Source organism: Sorex fumeus, unplaced genomic scaffold (genome assembly GCF_029834395.1).
Source record: "Sorex fumeus unplaced genomic scaffold, SorFum_2.1 ptg000034l, whole genome shotgun sequence".
Lineage (NCBI taxonomy): Eukaryota > Metazoa > Chordata > Mammalia > Eulipotyphla > Soricidae > Sorex > Sorex fumeus.
In genome coordinates, this window is record NW_026606091.1 from 23765831 (window position 1) to 23789028 (window position 23198).

Here is a 23198-nt window from a genome sequence, read left to right on the forward strand (position 1 = left end):
ACATAGTACTCCATTGTGTAAATGTACCAAAGTTTCTTTAACCAGTCATCTGTTCTTGGGCACTCAGGTTTTTTCCAGATTCTGGCTATTGTAAAGAGTCAACACCCTCCTTTTAAAACATGTTTTACTTTTATTTTATTTTTATTTTTTGCCACTCCTTGTGGTGCGCTGTACTCACTCTTTGCTCTGTGCTCAGGGATCACTCCTGATGGGCTATCCTGAATTCTATCCTGAGAACTCAGGTTGGCTGGGGTTTTTGGTTTTGTTTTGGGGCTACACCTGGTGGTGCTTAGGGTTCACTCTTGACTTTGTGCTTAGGGATCATTCCTGGTTGGCTCAATGGGACCACATGGGGTTCTGGGGATTGAACCTGTACATGCAAGGCATTAGCTTGCTGTGGCAATGTAATTTTTTTTTCTTTTTGGGTCACACCCGGCGATGCTCAGGGGTTACTCCTGGCTCTGCACTCAGGAATTCCTCCTGGTGCTACTCAGGGGACCATATGGGATGCTGGGAATCGAACCCAGGTCGGCTGCGTGCAAAGCAACCTCCCTACCCACTGTTCTATCACTCCAGCCCCAAGGATAGGCTTTCTTATATTTTGTTTATATATGCATAATTTTTTTGTGTGTATATACATGTACTTGTATTTCATAGTAAGCTCTTTTTTGAGAATATGTATTATAATTAACCTGCTGAAAATATGTAAAAATTTCTTACAAGAATTTTGTGATTGCTAACTTCTTTATTAAGAAGTCTATTACTCCTTAGAAAATGTTAATTTCAGTTTTGCTTTCAGTTAATCAGCACTAGCTAAATCAAGAATCTAATTTTCAGTATGGAATGGGAAAATTAAAATTAAATGTGCTTGCTTTTAATCTATAAAATAAAGCATTTTGTAAGTAGCAGAGGATTTTAATCTCGTAACCAACAATTGACTTTATTGGCAAGCAGTGATGATACCCAGTTTATATTAACTATTTGATAATTAATTACATTCTGTGATGTCTAGAACCTTAGACTTATGCTTGCATTTTGTTTGAATACTTTTTTTTGCGTTTTGGGTCACACCTGGCGATGCACAGGGGTTACTCCTGGCTCTGCGCTCAGGAGTTACTTCTGGCAGTGCTCAGGGGACCATATGGGATGCCGGGAATGGAACCCTGGTCGACCACGTGCAAGGCAAACGCCCTACCTGCTGTGCTATTTCTCAAGCCCCCTTGCTTGAATACTAAAACATCTTCATGACAGGTCTCACTATTTCAGGTAGCTGAATTTTAATTGACTAGAGATAGGGGTGAAGTTAAATATAAAAGTATAAAACCAAATTGCATTTATTTATTTATATTTATGCCACAGCCAGTGGTGCTCAGGGGTGACTCTTGGTTCTGAACTGAGGGATCACTGGCGGGCTCAGAGGACCATATGGGATGCTGGGGATAAAACCTGGGTCAGCTGCAGGCAAAGCACAAACCCTGTTGTACTTTCTCTTTTTTTTTTCTTTTTGAGTCACCCCCAACAATGCTCAGGGACTACTCCTGGCTCTGTGCTCAGGAGTTACTCCTGGCAGTGCTCTGGGGACCATATGGAATGCCCGGGATTGATTCTGGATTGGCTGCATGCAAGGCAGACACCCTCCCTGCTGTGCTATTGCTCTGACCCTGGTTGTACTTTCCCTTTAGCTCCTATTTTTAAGTTATTTATTGGGCAGATTTCATCTCTGAAAGCTTATGCTGAGTTTGGGGAATGTAGATAAAACATTCCGTGAGATCAGAGAGATAGTACAGGGTTAAGGTGCTCGCCTTGCGGGTAGGTGGCTGACCTTTGTTCTATCCCTGCCACCGCATATGGTTTCCTGAGCACTTCCAGGAGTGATTTCTGAGCACGGAGCCAGGAAGAGTAGACCCTGAGCACCATCGCGTGTGGCCCCAAAATTTAAAAAAAAAAGTATTCTGTTGAATGGAAACTCTCAAATTGTTGCTCAATGTTTCTCTGCCGATGGGAGTATGAGGAAACACACTATTAATGCAGAGTGGTATTAACTAGTCTGTATTAATCTATATTCAGAGTGGTATGATCTGAGCTTTAGAAGGGAAATTGTTCCTAACTTTCTTGAAATAATCAAGCAAAGAAGCATCATTTTTAGTATGGTAAACCTCAGCAATAAGGCGATTTTTGAGCCAAGATTTGAAAGAGGTGAAGAAATAAAAACATGAATATGTGAGAGGAGAGTCTGGATTGTAGAGCGGCCAGTGCAGACTCTCTGAGGAGAGTGTCCTGTCATAGGTAAAGCGCAGAAGCACTGTGATTGGTGTGGGGCATCAGCGGTACCTGCTGGAGGTTGAGGGCGGAGTGGTAGTGGGTGTTGTTAGGGAGACCTTGGGCCACTTGGAGCACTTGGCCTTACCCTGAGACCAAACTCTTGGTGTAACTAAGCCCTGACAAGATCTTGTAGCCACATTAGGGTTTCCTCCTTAGAGATACAGGGTTAGGAGAGAAGGTAAGCAGAGCAACACTAACTTCTAGTTTCAGACTCGCGTGAAGTAATATGTATCCTCTAGATATAATATGATAGCAAAAGAAGTAACAGTCATTTTCTGATATTTTCTACTTTATTTTTGATTGTAGGGACTTTCAGTTACCTTGATGATGTCCCATTTAAGATAGGAGACAAATTCAAAGCACCAGCTAAAGTTGGTCTACCTATTGGCTTCTCCTTGCCTGATTGTTTGCAGGTTGTCAGAGAAGTACAGGTAAGTGTCATTTTTAGTTAAAGTTTAGTGCATATAAAAATTTAAAGCGTAAGCATTTGATGTGTAGTAGACTAGAACGAAGCCTTCTCATCTCTGTATGTGTTTCTTCTGTTCCTACTTGACACTGTGGCTCTCTCTTTCACTCACTTTTAGGTTTATGTCTCTGTTCCAGAGCTTGTGTAATTTGTCAGGGTGTATGTATTCCTGTGATTCTGTGACCTTTCCAAAACAAATCCCTGTTGCCCATCTGGCTTGCTGTCTTTGCTGTCTGTTAATTCCCAGTTATCTTCCAGTACCTGGAGAGAGTGCAAGATGTTTTTCTCTCTACCCTTGCCCGTGTTGCCGTTTACTTTACTCCTGTCTTAGTTTTTATGTGGGCTATTGCCTTGGTCCCTCTGCTTGCAGCAGCTCCCCTGTTTCTAAATAAAACATTTTAATTATCACATTCCTGCTAAAAAACTTAATTGCAGTTTTCCAGTCTTTGTGGAATCTGGTCTAGACAGAAGGTTATAAGGTTATGGTAAACCACCTTAGCTCATCAGATCCTCCAGGTTCTCTCCAAACCAAGTTAGTCCCAGTTTGTTGAATGTGTTATTTCCTGTCTACACAGTCCTTTTTTCTTTTTTGGGGGGCCACACCCAGTTCTGTGCTCAGGGATTACTTCTGCTGGTGCTTGGGGGACCATGTGGGGTGCTGGGGGTTGAACCTAGGATGGCTGTGTGCAAGGCAAGTGCCTTTTCACTGTACTATCTCTCCAGCTCCTGTGCTTTTTCTCTTGAGCACAGTAAATGAATATTGTACTGTACATGAATATTGTACTTCATGTACATGAATATTGTATTTGAATATTAACTATTTACTTGAATATACATGAATGTTGTGCTTCACTTGAATATTTTTCTCTTTCTTGCCATACTTACAGTTAAAATACTTCCAGTTAAAAATGTACATGTAGGGGCTGGAGTGATAACACGGCGGGTAGGGTGTTTGCCTTGCATGAGGCCGACCCGGGTTCGATTCCCAGCATCCCATATGGTCCCCTGAGCACTGCCAGGAATAATTCTTGAGTGCAGAGCCAGGAGTAACCTCTGTGCATCTCCAGGTGTGACCCAAAAAAAATGTACATTTATTTCCCTAGAAGAGTGTTTCCCAAAGGAGGTGATGACTGTGGGGGATGGTGCAGGGCACATTCATTGAGTGGCAGCAGTGGTAGTTACAGGTGCAGTGAGGGCTTGCTTTCTGTTTGCTTAAAGAAGGTCAATGGCCAGGGATGCCAAGTGCTTTTTTCCTTTTATGAAAGAGGGATGATACACCATATAAGCTGGGGAACCTCTGATCTAGACTGTGCTTAAGTTCCAAATTCTCAATAGCTTCTTTCTTAGTCTCTTATCTTAAAAAATTCAGTTACATATAAATGTATAGAACTATATTTTATGACTTTCTTCCTTCAGAACATATTTATTGAATATCTGCAGGTGAGCAGTGGTCTGCTAGGACTGAGGATAAATAACTTAATTAGTCCTCATGGAGCTCAGAAATAAGAGAAGTCACATAGAAAAACCGATATACTAGTTAGTGAAACACCATAAAAAAAAAAAAAAAAAAAAAAAGGCCCTCCCGTTGATCGTCGATTTGCTCGAGCGGGCCCAGTAACGTCTCCATCGGAGACTTTGTTGTTACTGTGTCTGGCATATCGAATACTCTCGGTAGCTTGCCGGGCTCTCCGAGAGGGGCGGAGGAATCGAACTCGGGTCGGCCATGTTGGCCGCGTGTAAGGCGAACGCCCTACCCGCTGTGCTATCGCTCCAGCCCTCCAGTGGCGCAATCGGTTAGCGCGCGGTACTTATAAGACAGTGAAACACCATATATATATATATATATATTTTTTTTTTTTTTTTCCCATTGAATCACTGTGAGCTAGACCCTTACAAAGCTGTTCAGGATTAGGTTTCAAATAAGGTTCGTAATAGGTTTCTAACACCCATATCTCCACCAGGGTACATTCCTCCCTCCTCCCTCCCTCCCCCCCCCCCCCCCCCCCCCCCCCCCCAGAGTGAAACACTTCTTTTGTGACTTAAGATTCTTTCTGGCAAAGAAGTTTGTTTCTGAGAGATTCACTAAGGCATAATCAAAGTTTCCTTTTTTCTTTTTAATCTTCTAGCCTGTTTTCCATACAGTAAGTGATCAGAGTGGGAGAACTTTCGTAACTTTTCATGGGGTATAACTGTTCTGTATGAGTAAACACTGTTCTTTGTCATTTACTGAGAAAGTTGAAAAATAGTACTTCCTTTTAGGCTCTCCCAAACTTGGAGACTGCCCTAGAGGTCAGAGTATTCTCCACTTCATACTCCGTGGAACCCTCAGACCACGCTGCTTCCTAGGCTGCACATTTAAAGAATGTCACAGTTCTGTGAGGGGTAATTCATGGAGTATAACATTGACTGCAGTTACAGAGAAGTGGCTTTTAGTACATTTCAGAGTGATACGATCATTACTGTCTAATGATAATTATATTAGAACCTTTCTTTTCTTTTCCTTTTTTCCTTCCTTTCTTCCTTTCTGTCTTTGGGCCATACCCTGTGATACTCAGGGTTTATTCCTGGCTTTGCACTCAGGAATCACGCCTGTTCATGCTCGGGTGACAGGGATCAAACCCTGGTTGGCTGCATGCAAGGCAGGCACCTTACCTGCTGCACTATACTCCAGCCCCAACAGTAGGACATTTTTATTGAAAAGAAATCTAGCGCCCATCATTAGCTGGTTACTATTGATCCCCACCCATTTCCTGCTTTCTGCCTCTGTTTTGCTTATTTGGGACATACGCTATTGATGAAATGATAGAACATAGAGATTTTGTGACTGGCTTATTTTATTTGAAAGAATCATTTCAAGATGTATCCTTGTAAGAATGAAGACCTCCATTTTAACTTAAACCACTCTATTGATGTTACCCATCTCTTGGCTGTTCATTTGTTGGAATTTTTTTGTCTGTTTTTCTGCTGGTTTTCATTTAGTGAGCATAATGAATAATGCTTCTGTGAACATTTACATAGAATTTTTTGTGTGGATACAAGAGACAGACCCTCAGTTTTTTTCTGGGGCAAATATATATATATGCATATATATGTGTGTATATTATAGTATATATATGTTCGATTTCTCTTCCCCTCTTGGAGAGCCCGGCAAGCTACCGAGAGTATCTCGCCCGCGTGGCAAAGCCTGGCAAGCTCCCCGTGATGTATTCGACATGCCCAGCACAGTAACAACAAGTCTCACAATGGGAGACGTTACTGAGATATTACTGGGCCCGCTCGAGCAAATCGATGTACAATGGGAGGACAGTGCTATCCACAGTGCTATTTTGAGGCTTTTAGGAAGGGGGAGGAGGGAGAGAAAGAGAGTAATATGCCTAAGAGAGAACATGGGCTTCTCCAAAGGTGGAGAACATGGGTACCGCATGTGCTTGGCCACGTGGGAACAAGCAGCACATGGGCTCGGGCAGCATATGTGCCGGGGATAATAACTTTCAAAGGTTGCTCTGAAGGCTTTAATAAAGAAAATGCATTTATACTCTGGTTCTTGGCACTTATCAGTGTTAGGTGCTGTTATTTATTATTTGCTGTCATAGACCACCCCCTCTCAGAGAGCCCGGCAAGCTACCGAGAGTATCTCGCCCGCACGGCAGAGCCTGGCAAGCTCCCCGTGACGTATTCGATATGCCAGACACAGTAAAAACAAAGTCTCCAATGGAGATGTTACTGGGCCCGCTCGAGCAAATTGATGAACAATGGGAGGACCGTGACCGTGAATATTTCTGTTACTTTTTTTTTTCCTGGTGATTTTCCCCTATATTCCAAGTAATTATTATTAGTTTGGTAATTTAAAAAACAAAAGTTCAGTAAAGGTTTTATTAAAAAATAAAAGAAAATTTCAGTTTTGTTTATAGGCAGTAGGGAGTTTGTTACCGCTTTTTTGGTAGAGGAAGCAGGTGCAAAATCATATTTCCTCCTCAGAAACCCGGTGATGCTGGGACCAGAGAGATACTACAACGGGTAGGGTTTTTCCCTTGCATGTGGCTGACTGGGGTTGATCCCTAGCAGCCCATGTGGTCCTCCAACCACCACCAGGAGGAATGACTAAGCACAGAGCCAGGAGTAACTCCTGAGCATTGCCTAGTGTGGCTCCAAACCCATGCACACACGTGTGCACACTGCTTTCTTGCCATTTTCATTAGTGGTAGAAAGAAAACTCTGCCTTGATCCTCCATGTCTTTCTGGGACTAGCAGTTGGCTCAGAAATGTAAAGGAAAAAGCTTACACTGTGTGTGTGTGTGTGTGCGCGCACGCGCGCATGCGCGCGCATGCGTGCACTCCAGTGATCCAACCCAGACATCGCCCTTTGAGCTGCTGACCCAGCAGCTCTTAAGTGACTTTTTCCCCCCTTTTTGGGTCACACCCCGTGACGCACAGGGGTTACTCCTGGCGGTGCTCAGGGGATCATATTGGATGCTGGGAATCGAACCCGGGTCGGCCTCGTGCAAGGCAAATGCCCTACCCGCTGTGCTATTGCTCCAGCCCTCTTAAGAGACCTTCTTGACGAGGGTATTTCCAGGCTTCTTCTCTGTTGTTTGAGGCTAATAGGCTTGTGGGTGATCACAGGCACTTTATTAGTTTCTGCTGCTTTCACAGTCTCTTGGGAGATCTGCGTCTTTGCTCTCTTTCCCCCTTTTTACTCTTCCAGTGTCATAGCACCAAACTTGCTAGGTGTGCAAAAGCATTGTTTAATTTTGGTGCTTTAGGATAATTGCCAGAGGCTTGGTTTTCCCCTAGAATTTAATTTTTTTTAGGTCTTAGGTATCAGGTGTAATATTTTCAACTATGCAAGTGACATTTGGGTAAATTAAGCTGTGAATCTTCATGCAGTTTGTACTGTAAAATCTTAAGTTTGTATCTCGATTGCTTAGTATACAGGTTTTCTGTGTTTAGCATATAACCTGGTCACTGTACCTTAATAGATCAGACTCTCTCCAGTCAGACTCCTGGGTTCACAGCTGGGCTTTACCACTCATCAACGTCAAGGCATTGGTCAGAGCCGTGGTAACGTGACTCTCACAGAAGCATCGACTTTAAAGGGTTGTTGAGAAAATCACAAGAGTTAGATATAAAAGAGCTGCAAGTCCTGAGCAGGCCTTGTAAATGCCTCTGAAATGCTGTCACTGAGTGTAGCATTTATTTAGAGGGGGCAAGAGACCCTCAAAAGGACCTGAAGTCATGTTGCTGTCCCAGGAGGCTTGTGGTAACATTGGGAAAGTTCAGAGAAAGATTAGGGGCAAAATGTGCCCACCTGAGCCCAGAATCGGAGGGGTAAGGAGGAGCGAATAGAATTCAGAGCTGCATATCCCAAAATAGGTGCTGCCACCCCCGGGGGCAATGATGGGATTGTGGCCTTCCATGCAGTTGGGGGGGCACCTCAACAAGGTAGATGTTTCTAGGGGCTGCTGAGTAACGTTTTTTGTCTGGAGAGGGGGTGGTAGCCCAGTCCGTTTGGAGCGTGTTTCCGAGGAAGGGCCTTCAGGAAAGCTTCCAGGAGAAGGCAGCCATGGCTGAAGAATTCTAGGAGGAAGTGACCCGAGTGGAGGGAAGCCAGGGAGGTGAAGGGCCGCTTTGCTTGGTGTTTGGGAAAGAGGTGGCAGGCATGCATTCAGTCCTTTGGGAGGCCGTCTGGAACCCAGTTCGCTTCAGGTGTCTGAGGCGATTAGGAGCCTTCCCGAGTGGGCTCACCCCACAGCCTTGAACGCTGCCTGGCCCACCTCTCCTCTTGTTTGTGCCAGAGTGCCCGGGACAGGGAGGGCCAGCCGCTTGGCTCCAGACCTTCTCTGCTTTCTCTTCGCAGTATGACTTCTCCTTGGAAAAGAAGACCATTGGGTGGGCTGAAGATATTAAGAAGATCCAAGAAGCTCAGCAGGAAGCAGAACGCAGGGCAGAGGAAGCAGAGGCTACGGTGAATTCTCAGAGTGGCCCAGAGGGCGACAGCAAATTCTCCAAGACCCCGGGAACAGCCACGATGCCACCCCCCATCAACCCGATCCTCGCCAGCCTACAGCACAACAGTATCCTCACCCCCACCCGGGTCAGCAGCAGCGCCACGAAGCAGAAAGTGCTCAGCCCTCCCCACACAAAGGCAGATTTCAACCCCGCCGACTTTGAGTGTGAGGAAGATCCATTCGATAATCTGGAGCTGAAGACTATTGATGAGAAAGAAGAGCTGCGCAATATCCTGGTCGGAACCACTGGACCCATTATGGCTCAGTTATTGGACACTAACTTGCCCCGGGGCAGCTCCGGATCCGTGTTACAGGACGAGGAGGTCCTGGCGTCCCTGGAGCAGGCCACGCTCGATTTCAAGCCTCTTCACAAACCTAACGGCTTTATAACCTTACCCCAGTTGGGCAGCTGTGAGAAGATGTCGCTGTCTTCCAAAGGCCCCCTGCCCCCCATCCCTGCAGTGAGCAATATCAAATCCCTCTCCTTCCCCAAACTGGACTCTGATGACAGCGGGCAGAAGACAGCCAGGCTGGCGAGCACTTTCCACAGCACATCCTGCCTCCGCGACGGCCTGTTCCCGAGTTCCCGGAAACCTTCCACCCAAAGCAGTGCCAGTGAGCTCAACGGGCATCACACCCTGGGGCTTTCCGCTTTGAACTTGGACAGTGGCACCGAGGTGCCCGCCCTGCCTGCCTCTGATCTCATCTCCCAGATGCCTTCCCTCTCTGTCTTGTCTGTGTGCACAGAAGAATCATCACCTCCAAAAACAGGTCCCACGGTGAGTCTCCCACAGCCCCCTCAGTCTGAATCTCACAGGGGCCCTGCTTCGACCCCAGAGCGGCCACCCTCTTCTTTCAGCCACATTGGCCTTGACTTGGATGAGGCGCGAATGTCGTTCGGGTGATTTTCCAAAGGATGAGGATTGCCCTAGTGTGAGTCAAGCTCCCGGTGACCTTTCTTCCTCCGCTTAAGGTTGCTGTGAATCTTCATTCTGTTTTCCCTTTGCCTGCCTCCCTGTCAGTTAGCGCTGCACCGAGCCTGGTTCTTCTCTGTGCTGTGGGTCATAGTGGAATAAGGTGGCTCCAGACTGAGTGGCCTCAGGTATTTAATTTCTTACTGGGCCACACCTTGCGGTGCTCAGGGCTTCCTTCTGGCCCTGTGCTGAGGGGTCACTCCTTGCTGGGCCTTGGGAGACCATATGTGGCGTCGGAGCGCCAACCTGGGTTTTTTTCCATGCAAGGTAGATGCCCTACCTGCTGTGTACTCTCTCCCCACCTGTAAGTGTCACTTTTAACAATTCTATCATTTCTTTTTTTTATTGCTTTCTGGGAATTTTGCAGTGGAACCAGTAGTTCAGTGATACAACATTTGCCTTGTTGTGAAAGGCCCTGGGGTTTGATTCCCACTACTGCCCCCAACCCCCCAAAAAAGTTTGGAATTCGGATTTAGTGTTGTGGGTATGTAGGATAGCACATCCCAAAGAAAATACATTTTTTTCACCTAGGTGCACACTTAAACGGTCCCTTTATTTGCCACATTTGGGCTTAGCTCTCTGTTTGTGTTTGAGCAGCACAGGTTACATTCCCTGGTCCAGGGGTCTCGATGTCCAAGAATCTTGCTGCAGCAGCAGATTTTCTTCCTTAAGCGTAACTTCCATTTTATTTTTCTCTGGAGGACAGGTTTTCCTTAGTCCTGCAGGACTGCGTGCTTTCAACCTTTGGGAAGGCTTTGTTGGGGTGCTGGGGCAGAAGCTGCAGGTGTCATTGGGGTGGTTAAGGCAGAGTTGTTGCAGGGCATGAGAATGGTTCCTTCCCCCTCGCTGGGAGTGGCGGAGCACACACCCGCCGGGCAGGTGACCAAGAGACTACAGAAAAAGCTCCTGGCCCTGCGGCCTCCCCGTTTCCATCCAGACACTTCTCTCGGGCATGTGTCCGTGCAGCAGTTGCAGGGGACAGGCCCTCTCTGGCTTGCCCATTGTCCTGTCCTTGGTCATCTGGGAAGCAAGGACCTGAGGCCTCCAGGTTTTCTCTGTGCCATTAGAGCAGGAGATGGGCCGGGCTGGGCTTGCCCTCATGCTCAGTCCCGAGCTGAGCCTGCGGGCACAAGGGCCTGGGCAGCCTCTCCCTCGTCACTATTCATGGCTACCTGAAAACTTCCATGAACCTTGGCTCAGATAAGTGCCACAGCACAGCTTAGTGTTATCTCCTAGGAATGGGCTTCGGCCCCATTCCTCCCAGGCAGTTGTGGTCTACTCTTTATGACTCATTGCAAGCTGTAGAGAAACTCGGGGAAGGATCAGAGAACCTTGGCCAACACCCACTCCGCCCATTATATTTGTAGACACACACACACACACACACACACACACACACGTTTGCATGCATGCACACTTGTACATACATGCTCACTTTCCTCTCTCCTCACTTCTCCCCTCTTCCCTCTCTCTCCCGTTACCACTTAAGAGACTAGAGTCAGTACACTAGTGGGTCTTTCATGCAAGGCAAGCGCCCTTCTGAGTGCTCTCTATCCCTGAACTATTTTTATTTTTGTGGGGAGGAGGCAAGCACACCCTTCAATGCTCAGGGGTTATTCCTGGCTCTGCACTCAGGAATTACTTGTGGTACTCGGAGGGGTTATATGGGGTGCTGGGCATCAAACCCAGCTTGGCCAGCATGCAAGTGCCCTACCCGCTCTACTGTCTGGGCTCCTTTTATTCCCTTCCTAATGAACCGTTTCCCTCTTCCCTTTGTCATCTTTGTGGCGATCGAGGTCACACATGTGCTTGGCAGTGTTGTTTGCCCCCTAGGGCTTGCCAGAGCTGTACACTCTCCGGGATGCTTGCTGGGATGCTCGCTTTAGTCGTAGAGTTAGCCGCAGAGCCTGACGAGCGCGTGGACCATTGTGGCCCCAGGTCCCAGACAGTGGCGCTGCCAGGACCGTGCTTGGCACCAGTAGGCAGCATTAGAGATCCAGCTCCAGGGGGTGGGGGGTGGTCGCTCCAGCACCTCACAGGCTTCCTAGAGTTCGGCACTTGTTGGCTATTGAAAGCTCAGTGTTTGGGTTTCATTTTCAGATTTTAACTTCTATAGTTGATGGTGTTTATGTAAACTAATCTTCGAACAATCCGTGGGGTCACCTTGGGGGCTCAGTCTGTTAGGCCACGTTCTTCTGACCCCGTGCAGAGTCCGCTGCCGCGCTGTGCTCTCTGGGTCCTAGTAGATAGTGCCACTTTGCTCTCGGTTGTATTTTATGTTGTTTTATTTTTGCTCTTTGGGTCACACCTGGCGATGCACAGGGGTTGTTCCTGGCTCTGCACTCAGGAGTTACTCCTGGCGGTGCTCAGGAGACCATATGGGATGCTGGGAATCGAACCCGGGTCGGCTGTGTGCAAGGCAAACGCCCTACCTGCTGTGCTCTCTCTCTCTCCAGCCCCTCGGTTGTATTTTAAATTATTTTTTGACATAGTGAACTTCTTAGTTGTTCAGATCTGGGTTTTTTTGTTGGGGGGGGGGGGCAGGTGTAGGGATCACACCCAGCGCTTCCCTCATGCGAAGGATCTGCTGCCAGGGTACCGCATCCCCACCCTGCTTTACCACTGATGGGGTCTTCCTTCCTTCCTAGGCTTTAAAGAGGAATTGGGGGTGGGGGGACAAAAAAAATGTGTGCCGCTGTGTCTCAGATTCAAATCCCTGGCACCACATTTGGTTCCCCAAACATCACCAGGGGGTTATACTTGAGCACAAAGCCAGGAGTAGCCTCAGCACTGCCAGATGTGACCCAATCTCCTGGCCCCTTCTTCCTAGAAAAACAAAAAAAAAGGATTTTAAAGATGGGGCCAGGGAGGTGGCTCAGCAGTGGGTCACTAGCCTTGCAGGTATGAGGCCCTGGGTTGAATCTCTGGAAGTGTGAACATTTTTTCCAAGGCATCACTCCCTTTGGAAAAAGCAAGCATTTTATCAGAGCAGGCACGTCTCACTGACGTAGCCTTCCGGTGCGGTGAGCTGTCCCTCTGCCCCGGAACCGCGTGTGATCTTTCCTTGATCCCGGCAGATTGGAAAATCACCAGTGCTGGCCCTTGTGCGGTCACTGTGGCAGGCAGGGCCTTCCAGTCCTTTCAGACCAGGCTCAGCTCAGGTTTTAACATCCGGTGTTCTGCTTGTCTATTGTGTAATTCTTAGATTTTTAAAATTCTTTCTCTGGAGTTCCTGCTGGACATCCTTGACTGTTTTCTTAATTTGCTATTCTTTTCTATTTTCTTCATGTTTTATTTTCTGGGCTCTTGCCTTCATTATCTTAAAGCCTTAAAAAAAATTAACCTTTTAAATAAAATTTTACTTTATCATATTCTGAATCTTCATGTTCTTAGTTTTGTCTCTTGGTTTGATGGATCTATCTCTTTTCCCCCTTGCCAGTCTTCCCCCTTTATTTGGCTGAAAAACATCTGAAGCATAAAACTGCATTAGACAGTCAGCACTAGCACCACCACTCTGAAACACCCTTGTATTTGGAACTAATTATGAGTGTCTTTTTTTTTTAAACCTCTTTAACCGTTTATCTTGTGTATAATTTTATTTTATTTCATTTTTTTGCTTTTTGGGTCACACCCAGCGATGCTCAGGGGTTACTCCTGGCTCATGCACTCAGGAATCACCCCTGGTGGTGCTCGGGGGACCATATGGGATGCTGGGAATCGAACCTGTATCGGCCATGTTGGCTGCGTGCAAGGCAAATGCCCTACCCGCTGTGCTATCGTTCCCGTCCCATTGTGTATAATTTTAAAAAGTTCAATCATAGTGATACTGTTAACAAAGTTGTAGATGGGGATGGCCCTCATGGACTTTCTTACTCCATTTTGGTTCTTTTTTGTGGGGTGGGGGTTACACCCGGCAATGCTCAGGGGTTACTCCTGGCTTGTGCACTCAGGAATTACTCCTGCCAGTGCTCGGGGGACCATATGGGATGCTGGGAATCGAACCCGGGTTGGCCGCGTGCAAGGCAAACGCCCTAGCTGCTGCTACTGCTCCAGCCCCCTCCATTTTGGTTCTTTCGCTTACCTATTTTCTAGTTGTCTTTTTTGGATGGTCCGAGGAGGAAGTGGGGCGTATCTGTATGTTTCTGAGGTGAGATAGGCAGAAGGTGCAGAGAGGGCCTGGAGTCCTGTAGCCAGTGCTGTGGTTTCTCGGGTGGCTGCGGAGATCGTGTGGTTATGCTAAATCATCGGCTACAGTCTTCTAAGCACGCCTTCCCCCACTCCCCCGGAGCTGGTGACCTTGCTCCCATGTGGCTAAGGACTTCAGTGAGTGGCCATGGTGCGGGAGGCCTTGAGGAAGGGTGGAAGGGTGGCAGCATGGCCGTCTCCGCAGCGGTCAGGTTGGAACCAGAAGCCGGGTGCAGGATTGCCTGTGGCCAGCAACGGAAGCCTCCGAGCCTGAGCACCCCCATTCCAGTCCTCTCCCTGCTGATTTCTCACAAATGCCCCCGCACTTGTAATTGTCGGCCCTTTCTCCTGTGGCCCCTCCAGCACCTTCAAGAGAAGTCCTGACGGGACTGGATAGTACAGTGGGTGGGGTGCTTGCCTGGCCTGCGGCTGACCTGGGTTTGATCCTGGGCACCGCACATGGAGCCGAGCTCCTCCAGGAGTGGTCCCAGAGCACCACTGGGTGTGGTCCATAAAACGAAACAGCAACAAAAGATGTTGTGAAAGCCAGGTTGGGCCTCAGCCCTGGGAGGCAGTAGCAGAACTTTGTCAGGCTCTGCTCAGGGAGTTTGGGCAGGGAAACACGTGTGGCTCCTGTGACTCCGTTTGTTGGGGGCCGCTGTGGGGGGATCACCTGCCTTTTGCTTTCAGGACAGGTCTTGATTTCGTGATTTCTCTCCCACCAGGTTACACCTCCTAATTTCTTAATGTCACAAGTGCCCAATGCCCCCAGCTGTCCCCAGGCCTGTTGTGAACTGCAGACACTGTCACCCAGGGAGCAGCAGTGTGTGGAGACGGTGGTCAACATGGGCTACTCGTACGAGTGTGTCCTGAGAGCCATGAAGAAGAAAGGCGAGAATATTGAGCAGGTAAGGGGTCCCAGACCTCGCGAGTGCCCAGGGGGCTGCTGTGGAGACTGTTCCCCAGGCTCCCGTTTCACACCACCCGAGGGAGCTCTCAAGGACGGACTCCCAAACAGTCTGGTCCTGAGTCTTGGCACTGGCTCGAGCTGTTTCCTTGGCAGCGTCTCCTGCCACAGCTGTGGCAGGAACCCCTTTGCAAAGGGCCCAGTTAGAAAGGGGAATGCCAGGCGCTGCAGCTGTCACTGAGGAGCCACAGGTTGGGACTCGCAGCACACAGCCCTGTCCTGTGCAGAGCTCAGAGCTGGGTGCGAGAGATGTCACCCTTGCTAGTCTGTGGTGAGTGCCTGGGAAGAGAGACTGGCCTGGCGCTGAGGGCTCAAACCTGTTTTCTTTCCCCAGATTCTCGACTATCTCTTTGCACACGGACAGCTCTGTGAGAAAGGTTTCGACCCTCTCCTAGTGGAAGAGGCTCTGGAAATGCACCAGTGTTCGGAGGAGAAGGTAAGAACCATCTGGAAAGAAGAGACAGGTCTGTGCTGTCTGGGCTTTTCGACCTGGAGACTGCAGACAGGACTCAGGTGAAGCACAGAATCTTCATGCCCCATTGCATGTTTAGCAGTTGGGATGTTTGGCTCAGGTGATGCATTAGGATGGAGACCGAGCAGAGCAGGGGAAGGATGGGGATAACTGGAGATTTGTGAGGCACTTGGTCCCCGCTTTTGGGGTGGATGTTTGCCACGGTGGGGCCTGGGGGAGGGTCAGGATTACTGGGACAGACGTGGCTCCTGATGGGTGATGAGCTCAGCATCAGACCTTCGACCAGGCTTAGGAGGACCCCTCGGAGTTGCAGGCTCCCCCTGGACCCCTCAAGAGGTGTCCCTGCACCAGGCGGGGCTGTGCCGTGGGAACACGTTTCTGTTTTCTCTCTTACCCTCTAGATGATGGAGTTTCTTCAGTTAATGAGCAAATTCAAGGAAATGGGCTTTGAACTGAAAGACATTAAGGAAGTTCTCCTGCTGCACAACAATGACCAGGACAATGCTTTGGAAGACCTCATGGCTCGGGCGGGCGCCAGCTGAGACCAGCCCCCCCCCTGCAGCCCTGCCACGGAACTACCCCTGCAGGCAGCCTTCCAGAGCCCAGCTGTGGTGAAGGAGAAGGGGCGCACTTCGGATAGTCTTTTTTTTGGGGTGGGGTGGGGTGGAAGACTGCTCATCAGTCTGTGAGCCTAGGCCCCGAGCTGGGGAGGAAGAGGGGGAGATCGGGGCCTGTGAATCAGGGGCCCCCTAGGACTTACTGGCTTCTTTCACATTAAACGCATTTGTATTCAAGAAGTGTCCTTCCCACCTTGGCCCTCCAGAGGCTCCCCGGGTTTCCTGAGCTGAAACCTGGCCTAACTGCCAAGAGTTGGGGAGGGGTGGGAGGGCCAGACTCAGTGCTGCTTTGGGGTGAGATGCTTCTCCCTCTGACACTGGGGAACTGAGCTCGGACCCAAGTTGAGTGCAATGGAAAGGTTCTGCCAGGGTTTTTCTTTCCCCCTTTTTAAACAAGTCTCTTAGTGTTACACTGGTTCTGCAAGTCTCTGAGGTGCAGAGTGCCTGTTCCCCCAGAGGCCCCCGAGTTTGCCTCTTCTGCCAGGCAGTCACCAATGCTTTCCTGTCCCAGCCTAGGCCACGACCCCAGCCACCCGGGCTCCCTGGGTCCCCCTGCTCTAGGAAGCAGCCGTCAATTGAATGAATTGGCCGCTTCCTGGCCCTGAGGCGGCGGGCACAGGCCCCGCAATGTAGTCGCCCAGCACTAACTGCACCTCAGTTCTCCTCGGAGGACAGCCTCTCTCTCCGCCCCCGCTCCAGGACACGAATAACACCTAGTCAGTAGAGATTGGTCTCTTTGGTTTGTTTTGTATTATGTTGTACATCATTAAAGATCTAAATACAAAGGATATACAGTCTTGATGAATCTAAAGTAATTTGCTAACTATTTTGATTCTTCAGAGAGAACTACTAATAAAAATATAAAAGGTACGGCCTGCTGTGTTCATTTTCTTCCGACCAAGGACTGTTGACTTCTGGGGGAGGGGGGATGACTGGGGGATGGTGGGAGCTTCCCTGTGGGCCTCTGCTGGAGTGGGACGGAGGCCACCTACTGCTTCTCTGCTGTTTCAGTAGTTCATTCTCGGGCCGTGGGAGAATGCAGAACCCTAAGCATTGCTGGATGTGGCCAGTGGGCAGGTTCTGCCCGCGCTTTGCTGGGTTCTGGTTGGCAGAGGCGGGCCCAGTAGAGGGTCTGTTTAAACCTGACTATTGAATATTTGGGCCCAGGACAGACTGATCACTCCTGCGGGACTGTGGAGGGGAACATCCAGAAATGCGGAAGAAGTTCCTTTTCCTGCTAGAAGCGTTGGTCACCGTGTGCTCTGCATTGGACAGGACTGGATTCAGACTACTTCGCCAGCTTCAGTGGAGCCGCAGTCTCTGATAAAATACTTCTGCTAGTTTCTTGTCCCATAATGATTCAGTCCCTGTCTCTAGTGCTCAGAGCTGGGTTCTGCTCCTGCAGAGCCTTTGGGCCAGGAAACGAGCAAGGCCACCCTCTGGTGGTCAGATAGGGCATTGCTGAAGTGTACAAAATTGGTCTCGAGTTGGAGAAACCAGTTTAGTCCCACTGCTGCCCTTTAAAATTTAGCCTTCCTTAATTTTTAATTCTTTAAACATTTTAATTTATTTGCTGATTTTCGGCCACATGCAGCAATGCTCAGGGTTTTTCACTCAGGAATTAAGGTGGTGCTTGGTTTTAGTCCTCTTGGAGCAGTAGTACAGTAGTAGCAGTAGTAGTAGTAGGGCGCTTGCCGTGCATGTGGCTGACCTGGGCTTGGTGCCTGGCATCCTGTATGTTCCCAGGTCCTGTCAGGAGTAATTTCTGAGTGCAAAGCCAGGACTAAGCCCTGAGTGTTGCTGGGTATGACCTACCTATCCTCAAACCCCCCAAACAAAACAACCTTGCAGAGTTACTCTTGGCTTGGAGAAAATGAAGGCATCACGCCAGGATGGGTCTAGAGCTGTGTCACATGACTCTCAGCTTGATCCAGGGTGGCCTTGGGAAGTGGAGGGAAGTTTTGTTTTTTTGCAAGGTATCAATCAGAGATTGCACCCAGAGCCTCAGACATTCAGGCTACATGTTACACCGCTGAGCCACAACCCTGACCCTGCTTTGTATTTATGATCTTGAGTTTCCTGCTAAGATACATAGCCAAGTAGAACTCAGACGAAGGGCAGGCTGTGTGAGGGCAGAATTCCGTGTTTGCACATCACACAGCTGGCCAGGGCCCTGGTAAGGTGGGCTGTAGAGAGCAGGATGGGCTGGCCAAAAGAGGCTGGGAGGGCACCTGCTTTGGGTCCTCCTGTTGGCTAAATACAAGGGTTTGTGGAAGATGAGGAGTCAGCCAGGAATTGAAGGACCACGGGTGCCAGGAGGGCTGGGGATGTGTAACTGGCAGAGGGGTCTCAGAGATGGGACGAGCACATGGAATGCGGGCGCCCTCTGCTGTCTTCACATGGGGTTGCACAGTGTTGGGGAACCGAGGGAGGCTGCTTCACACCTGCTGACCGTTGCAGATACCTCAAGGTTTATTCACATTCTCAAAGGAAACCAAAAAGTCCCCAAGGGTCTCGGCAACAGGATTCACCTGAGCCCTGTCCACACTCCGGCACCCTCCGCAGGTCTGGATTAAGGCACAGGGTTAACATTCTAGAGAGCGTGGCATGCTCTTCAGTTAGTAACCTCTAGGTTACCACCGAGCACCCCAAATTCTGATTCCTAAATTCAGGAGGAGGTTACTTATTGCCACGGACAAAGGGTACGACTTCCCTCCAGCCCTAGGAAAGGAATGGCCTTGCTCTGTATCTCACGGCGCTGCTCCTGCTTGGGGTCGCGGGGCTGGCTGCATCCCCAGGCTCCTGCCTCCCCCCACCATGGGTCTGTCCAGCCCTAAGACACCACTGTCCTCTTGGGGGCTGTGGGCAGCCTGTGGCAGGCCAGGTACAGCTGCAGCTGGCTCCTTAGGCTCTGGATGCACTTGGATTTCAGAGCCATGATTTCATCCAACTGGACCACGAAATCTTCGAAATCCTGAGGAAGGAAACAGGACAAATGCTGGGTCGGCTGGAAATCCCCAGCCCGTGGTACTCACACCCCCCGGCCTCGGTGCCAGGGCCTTTGGGGGTTACACGGCCTCAGCAGACAGGACCTGCACAGAGCCATGGCCTGGCATGGCCAACACACTGGCCGTGGGGAGTCTGACGGCCCCCGGGGACCAGCCAAAGCCACTTACGTGTGGAGCCAGGCGGCTCATCAGTGTCTCCTCCTTGAAGCTCAGCTCAGCCATCTCATCCAGCTGCTCCTGGTGAGCTCGGATGACCACCTGTCTGGAACCCCCAAGGAAGGCTGTCATCCTCCTGGCCGCCCATCTCCAGGAATGGGGGGCTTCCTGGGGCTGAAATCCATTTAAAGGCCAAGCACTCCCTCTACCACAGCAGCTTGGGTTGCAGTGGTCTGTCGGCCAGCCGCCTCCCCTCCTCACCCCAGCCCAGCCCAGCCCGGACACCAGCAGGACCTGAGCAAGACTACAGGGAAGATGGCTCTGGGCACTGCCATCGGCGCACTCACCTGCAGTCTCCCCGCTTCCCCCAGAGCAGAAGGTTTTGGCAAGCCGTGGGGCAGCGGCCTTCGGTTGGCCCCTATCTCCTGTCCCGGGCCCCCGGCATCACTAGCCCAGACAGTACAGGGGTAACGCGCTGGCCTTGCATGTGGCTGAACCTGATTCATCACCACACGGGTCCCTGAGCAGCACCAGGGAGTGAGCCCCAAGCACTGCTAGGTGTGCCCACTACCCCCCCTAAAAATAAAGCCAGGTGATTCACGAGGCAAAGGGGGGTCGGGTCCCTGCACAACCTTCTCAGTCCATGGCCCCGGCCCAAGCACAGCAGCTACAAAATCACCTGCCCAGCTTCTCCCAGGGCGCGTGGGGCCCACAGCAGGTACCCCCTGCCAGCCTCCTCCTCTCACTCCACAGACTGCCTGTCCTCTCTTATGGGAAAAAGCAGCACAACCCGAGCTGCCGGGTTTGGAAGGGACCTGGTCTGTCTTGGCTCCGGGACAGGCTTGCTGACGGGACAGATCCTTCTAGCAACCTCTGAGTTTCGCCAGGCTGAGGTGTCACTCCTCTCCTAGCGGGCCTGTCTCAGAGCACGTTACTGAGTGTTGTCATGGGGTGGGGTTGGGGGGCTGGTTTCTGGAAGAAGACTCACCTGCTTACATCAATGCAACTCAGGTCCCTCTCCCTCTCCTTCCACCCCTCCCACCTCTATCTCTCTGGGAGAATGAGCAACTTACTGTGCATGTTCCAGGGAGGGCAGAGGAAGTGTCGCGGTGGTCCTGAGAGCACGGGTGCAGGCCAGCGGAGAGCCTGGTCTCGCCAAACTCCTGGGGACTGGTCCCTGTTGGAGCCACACAGGGTCCTCACCGAAGCAGGGTGACCTGACGCAGTCTGTGGACGTGCGCTGTTCCTGCCAGCTGCGCCCTGCAGGGTAGACGCTCTCCTGGGCCCAGGGTGGCATGGGCTGCTTGACACTTCCTGCTGGCGGACTGAGAGCAGGCCCGTGCCCTCGGGGAGGGAGGCTGCCGAAGGGTGTTCCTGGGAAGCCCCCGGAGCTGCCCACTTCTGTCTCCTCAGCGTCAGCATCGTAGTGCTCGCTCGCCGTGGGCTCCTGGGGAAAGGACATCGTCTCCTGGCTCTGCCTGGTGGCCCCGAGGTCAGCCTCTCCGGCAGGGGGCTGATGGCGGATGGGGGACGGGGAGAGAGGGGGAAGCTCAGCCCCAGGCTTGTTGTCAGGAGGGGAGGAGGACAGCCACAGGGACCCCGTGGCCCGGGTCACCGGCAGGACTTCCTCTTGGTCCTCCAAGGATGCAGTGTGGTCCTCCGGGGGTCCCCTTGTGCCTGCAGTCAGGAGACTGTACGTCGTCCCGCTCTGGGCCAGCTGCCGCACGGGAGAAGCCCCCTCGTCGTCGGGGTTCTCCAGCAGAGACACGGTGAGCGGAGCCATCAGCCCCGAGGTGCAGTCAGAGCAGGAGCCGAGCTCCCCCCTGGAGCCTTCTCCGGGGGAAGAGTCGCTCGCCAGCCCTGCTCTGGCCGCTGGAGCGGGACTGTCCTCGCAGGCCTCCCTCGGGGAGGCGCTGGCTCCATCCCGCTGGTCCGGGGATCCCGACGTGGCCATGTGGGACAGTGAGAGGGAGAAACTGTCCTCGTCCAGCGTCTCCTGAGGCTGCTCAGCCCCAAAGGCGCCCTCGGTGGGGGCAGCAGCGGGGGTGCCTTCGCTCGTGCAGCTGTGCCCTAGGGACCCCTGGGGGCAGCTCGGCTTCTCTACCCGGGTGCCCAAGTTAGACGGCCCCGAGGAGGGGGCGTGCCAGTCCCAGGGCGCCTCCCTGGGCTCGAGTGCGGCTCCCCTGGGGCTCCTGGGGTCCCAGCAGTCCAGCCAGGCGCCCTGCAGCACCTTCCCGTCACCCTCTGGCCTGGGGCTGAACGACAGACCCTGTGGCCACCGCCGGTCGGCCAGCGGGCCCTGCGGCCTGGGCTCGCTCTGGTGGAGGAAGAAGGAGTCTCTGCTCTTGTCCCGGGGCTCCCGCTGCTTGGGGCCCCTCTGACTCGCGACGTGGGAGAAGGAGTCTTCGCTGAAGTCGCTGTCGTCGGGCTCCTCAGCGGGGGTGCCCTCCGGGCTCTCAGGGTGGCAGGTGGCGGGTGGCGAGGGCGCACGGTGGCGCAGGGGGCCAGCCTGGGCCCGGTACTGGCACAGGAGCTGCTCCAGGGGCTGGTAGTGGAGCTTCGGCTGCAGGAGGGGTGGCCGCTGGAACTGCTGGTGGTAGAGGCGCAGGTGGGCCTCCCTCTCCTGCTGCTGTGGGGGGACGCGGGGCTGGGCCTGGCCGCACGACAGCTCGCTCCGGGACACCAGCTGCTTCTGCACCGGCCGCACGGGCTGCACCTTGCGGCCCTTGGCGGGCAGCTTCCCCGGCGCCAGGCCGCGCCCGCTGGAGACTCCTGGGGGACTCCTCCCGGGGCAGGGCGGCGACTCCTCTGCCTTCTTGGTGGGGAGCTGCCCGCCGTGCATGGGGGCCTTGCCAGGGCTGCTATGAAGGCTCCCCTCCTGCAGAGGGCTGGCTCTGGGGACGCCTCTTTTCCCAGGGGCTTTGGGGACAGCAGCGAGAGGAACGTTGGGAGGGTGACTGGCCAGAGGCGAGGCCTTCCCTCTGCTGGAGCCGGGGGCCACCGCCAGGGGTGGCTGCAGGCCCAGCTTGACTTTTTTGGGGGAGCACTTGTCCCCCGGCAGGGCCCCGGGGGAGCTCTGGATTCGTTTTGGAGACATGTTCCCGGATGTCCGACTCCGGCCGGACACCGCCGAGCAACACTTCATGCCTTTCTTGAGTTCTTTGACCCTGCAAAGGACAGAAGCTGGTGAGGAGGGTTCCCTGCCACTCAGAAACTGCCTTGCTAAGCACACGGACGCAAAGCACGACAACGGTTTGGAGTCTGAGCTCTCCTGGGGAAGAACAGGGAAATGGAGAGACTCGGCAGGAACTAGCTCTCTTTAGCTGAGCCAAGGGCCACAAGCACTGACCGCCTGGGAGGCCCCCTCCCCCATGGGGGGGCAGGCAGGCGCGGGGTCCACTCAGGAGCCTCGTTCCCTGATGACCTGCTCTCAGGCTTGCCTGGAAAACCTTCCCTCACAGCCGCTGGGCACTTCTGGGAACAAAAGCCTGTTGAGAGGAGCGGCCACCGGGAGAAGTGAAGTGTCTAATTCATTACCAGGCTTCCCCCTTAAGCACAGGGGCTTTTTTCCCCCTCATTTGTTTGTCCCAGTGGTGCTGAGGCTCGCGCAGAGAAAACCCCAGTGAACCTTCTGCTTCAGACATCTCATCTCCATGCACCAGTCAGAGCCACTGGTGGAGGAGCTGTCTCCAGACGTTAAGGGAATGACCAAACCCCATTCTTCCCATTACTGACCCCACACCCCGCTCGCAGCAGGGTCCCTGCTCCCAGGATGGATGCCCCAGCCCACAGTGACTCACCGGTCGGCGTAACGCAAAGTATTCAGGGTGTGTTCAGTGGCCACGTGGCTGGGGGAGATGTTGGCAATCATGCAGGTTTTGGCATCACCGATGAAAGAGTCCTTGAGGACCTGTCCGGAAGAGGAGAACGGGGGTCAGCGATGTCAATCTGCTAAAGGGCATCATAATTCCTTACTATATGCAGGAATTATATTGTGTCTACCATAAAAAAGCAATTTGCCAA

The 23198-nt window shown here is 51.8% G+C and overlaps 2 protein-coding genes across 5 annotated transcripts in view; one reads left to right on the forward strand and one right to left on the reverse strand.

Moving 5' to 3' along the window:
* The window catches only part of UBAP1 (ubiquitin associated protein 1), a 39654-nt gene extending 22773 nt beyond the window's left edge, over window positions 1-16881 (forward strand). For 2 of the 4 annotated variants that reach the window (XM_056117008.1, XM_056117007.1), the window contains 5 exons: window positions 2629-2753; window positions 8646-9575; window positions 14681-14863; window positions 15257-15358; window positions 15796-16881. In XM_056117008.1, coding sequence (XP_055972983.1) covers window positions 2629-2753; window positions 8646-9575; window positions 14681-14863; window positions 15257-15358; window positions 15796-15936 — 1481 coding nt within the window. In that variant the 3' untranslated portion in view covers window positions 15937-16881. The remainder of the gene's footprint in view (window positions 1-2628; window positions 2754-8645; window positions 9576-14680; window positions 14864-15256; window positions 15359-15795) is intronic. The other 2 variants (XM_056117009.1, XM_056117006.1) reach the window with 1 other exon arrangement.
* A 1963-nt stretch (window positions 16882-18844) lies between these two features.
* Window positions 18845-23198, reverse strand: part of KIF24 (kinesin family member 24) — a 41121-nt gene continuing 36767 nt past the window's right edge. Inside the window, exons 9-12 of the mRNA XM_056117424.1 lie at window positions 22976-23085; window positions 20249-22342; window positions 19188-19281; window positions 18845-18985 (exon numbers count right to left, since the gene is read on the reverse strand). Of these exons, the coding sequence (XP_055973399.1) occupies window positions 18845-18985; window positions 19188-19281; window positions 20249-22342; window positions 22976-23085 (2439 nt within the window). The remainder of the gene's footprint in view (window positions 18986-19187; window positions 19282-20248; window positions 22343-22975; window positions 23086-23198) is intronic.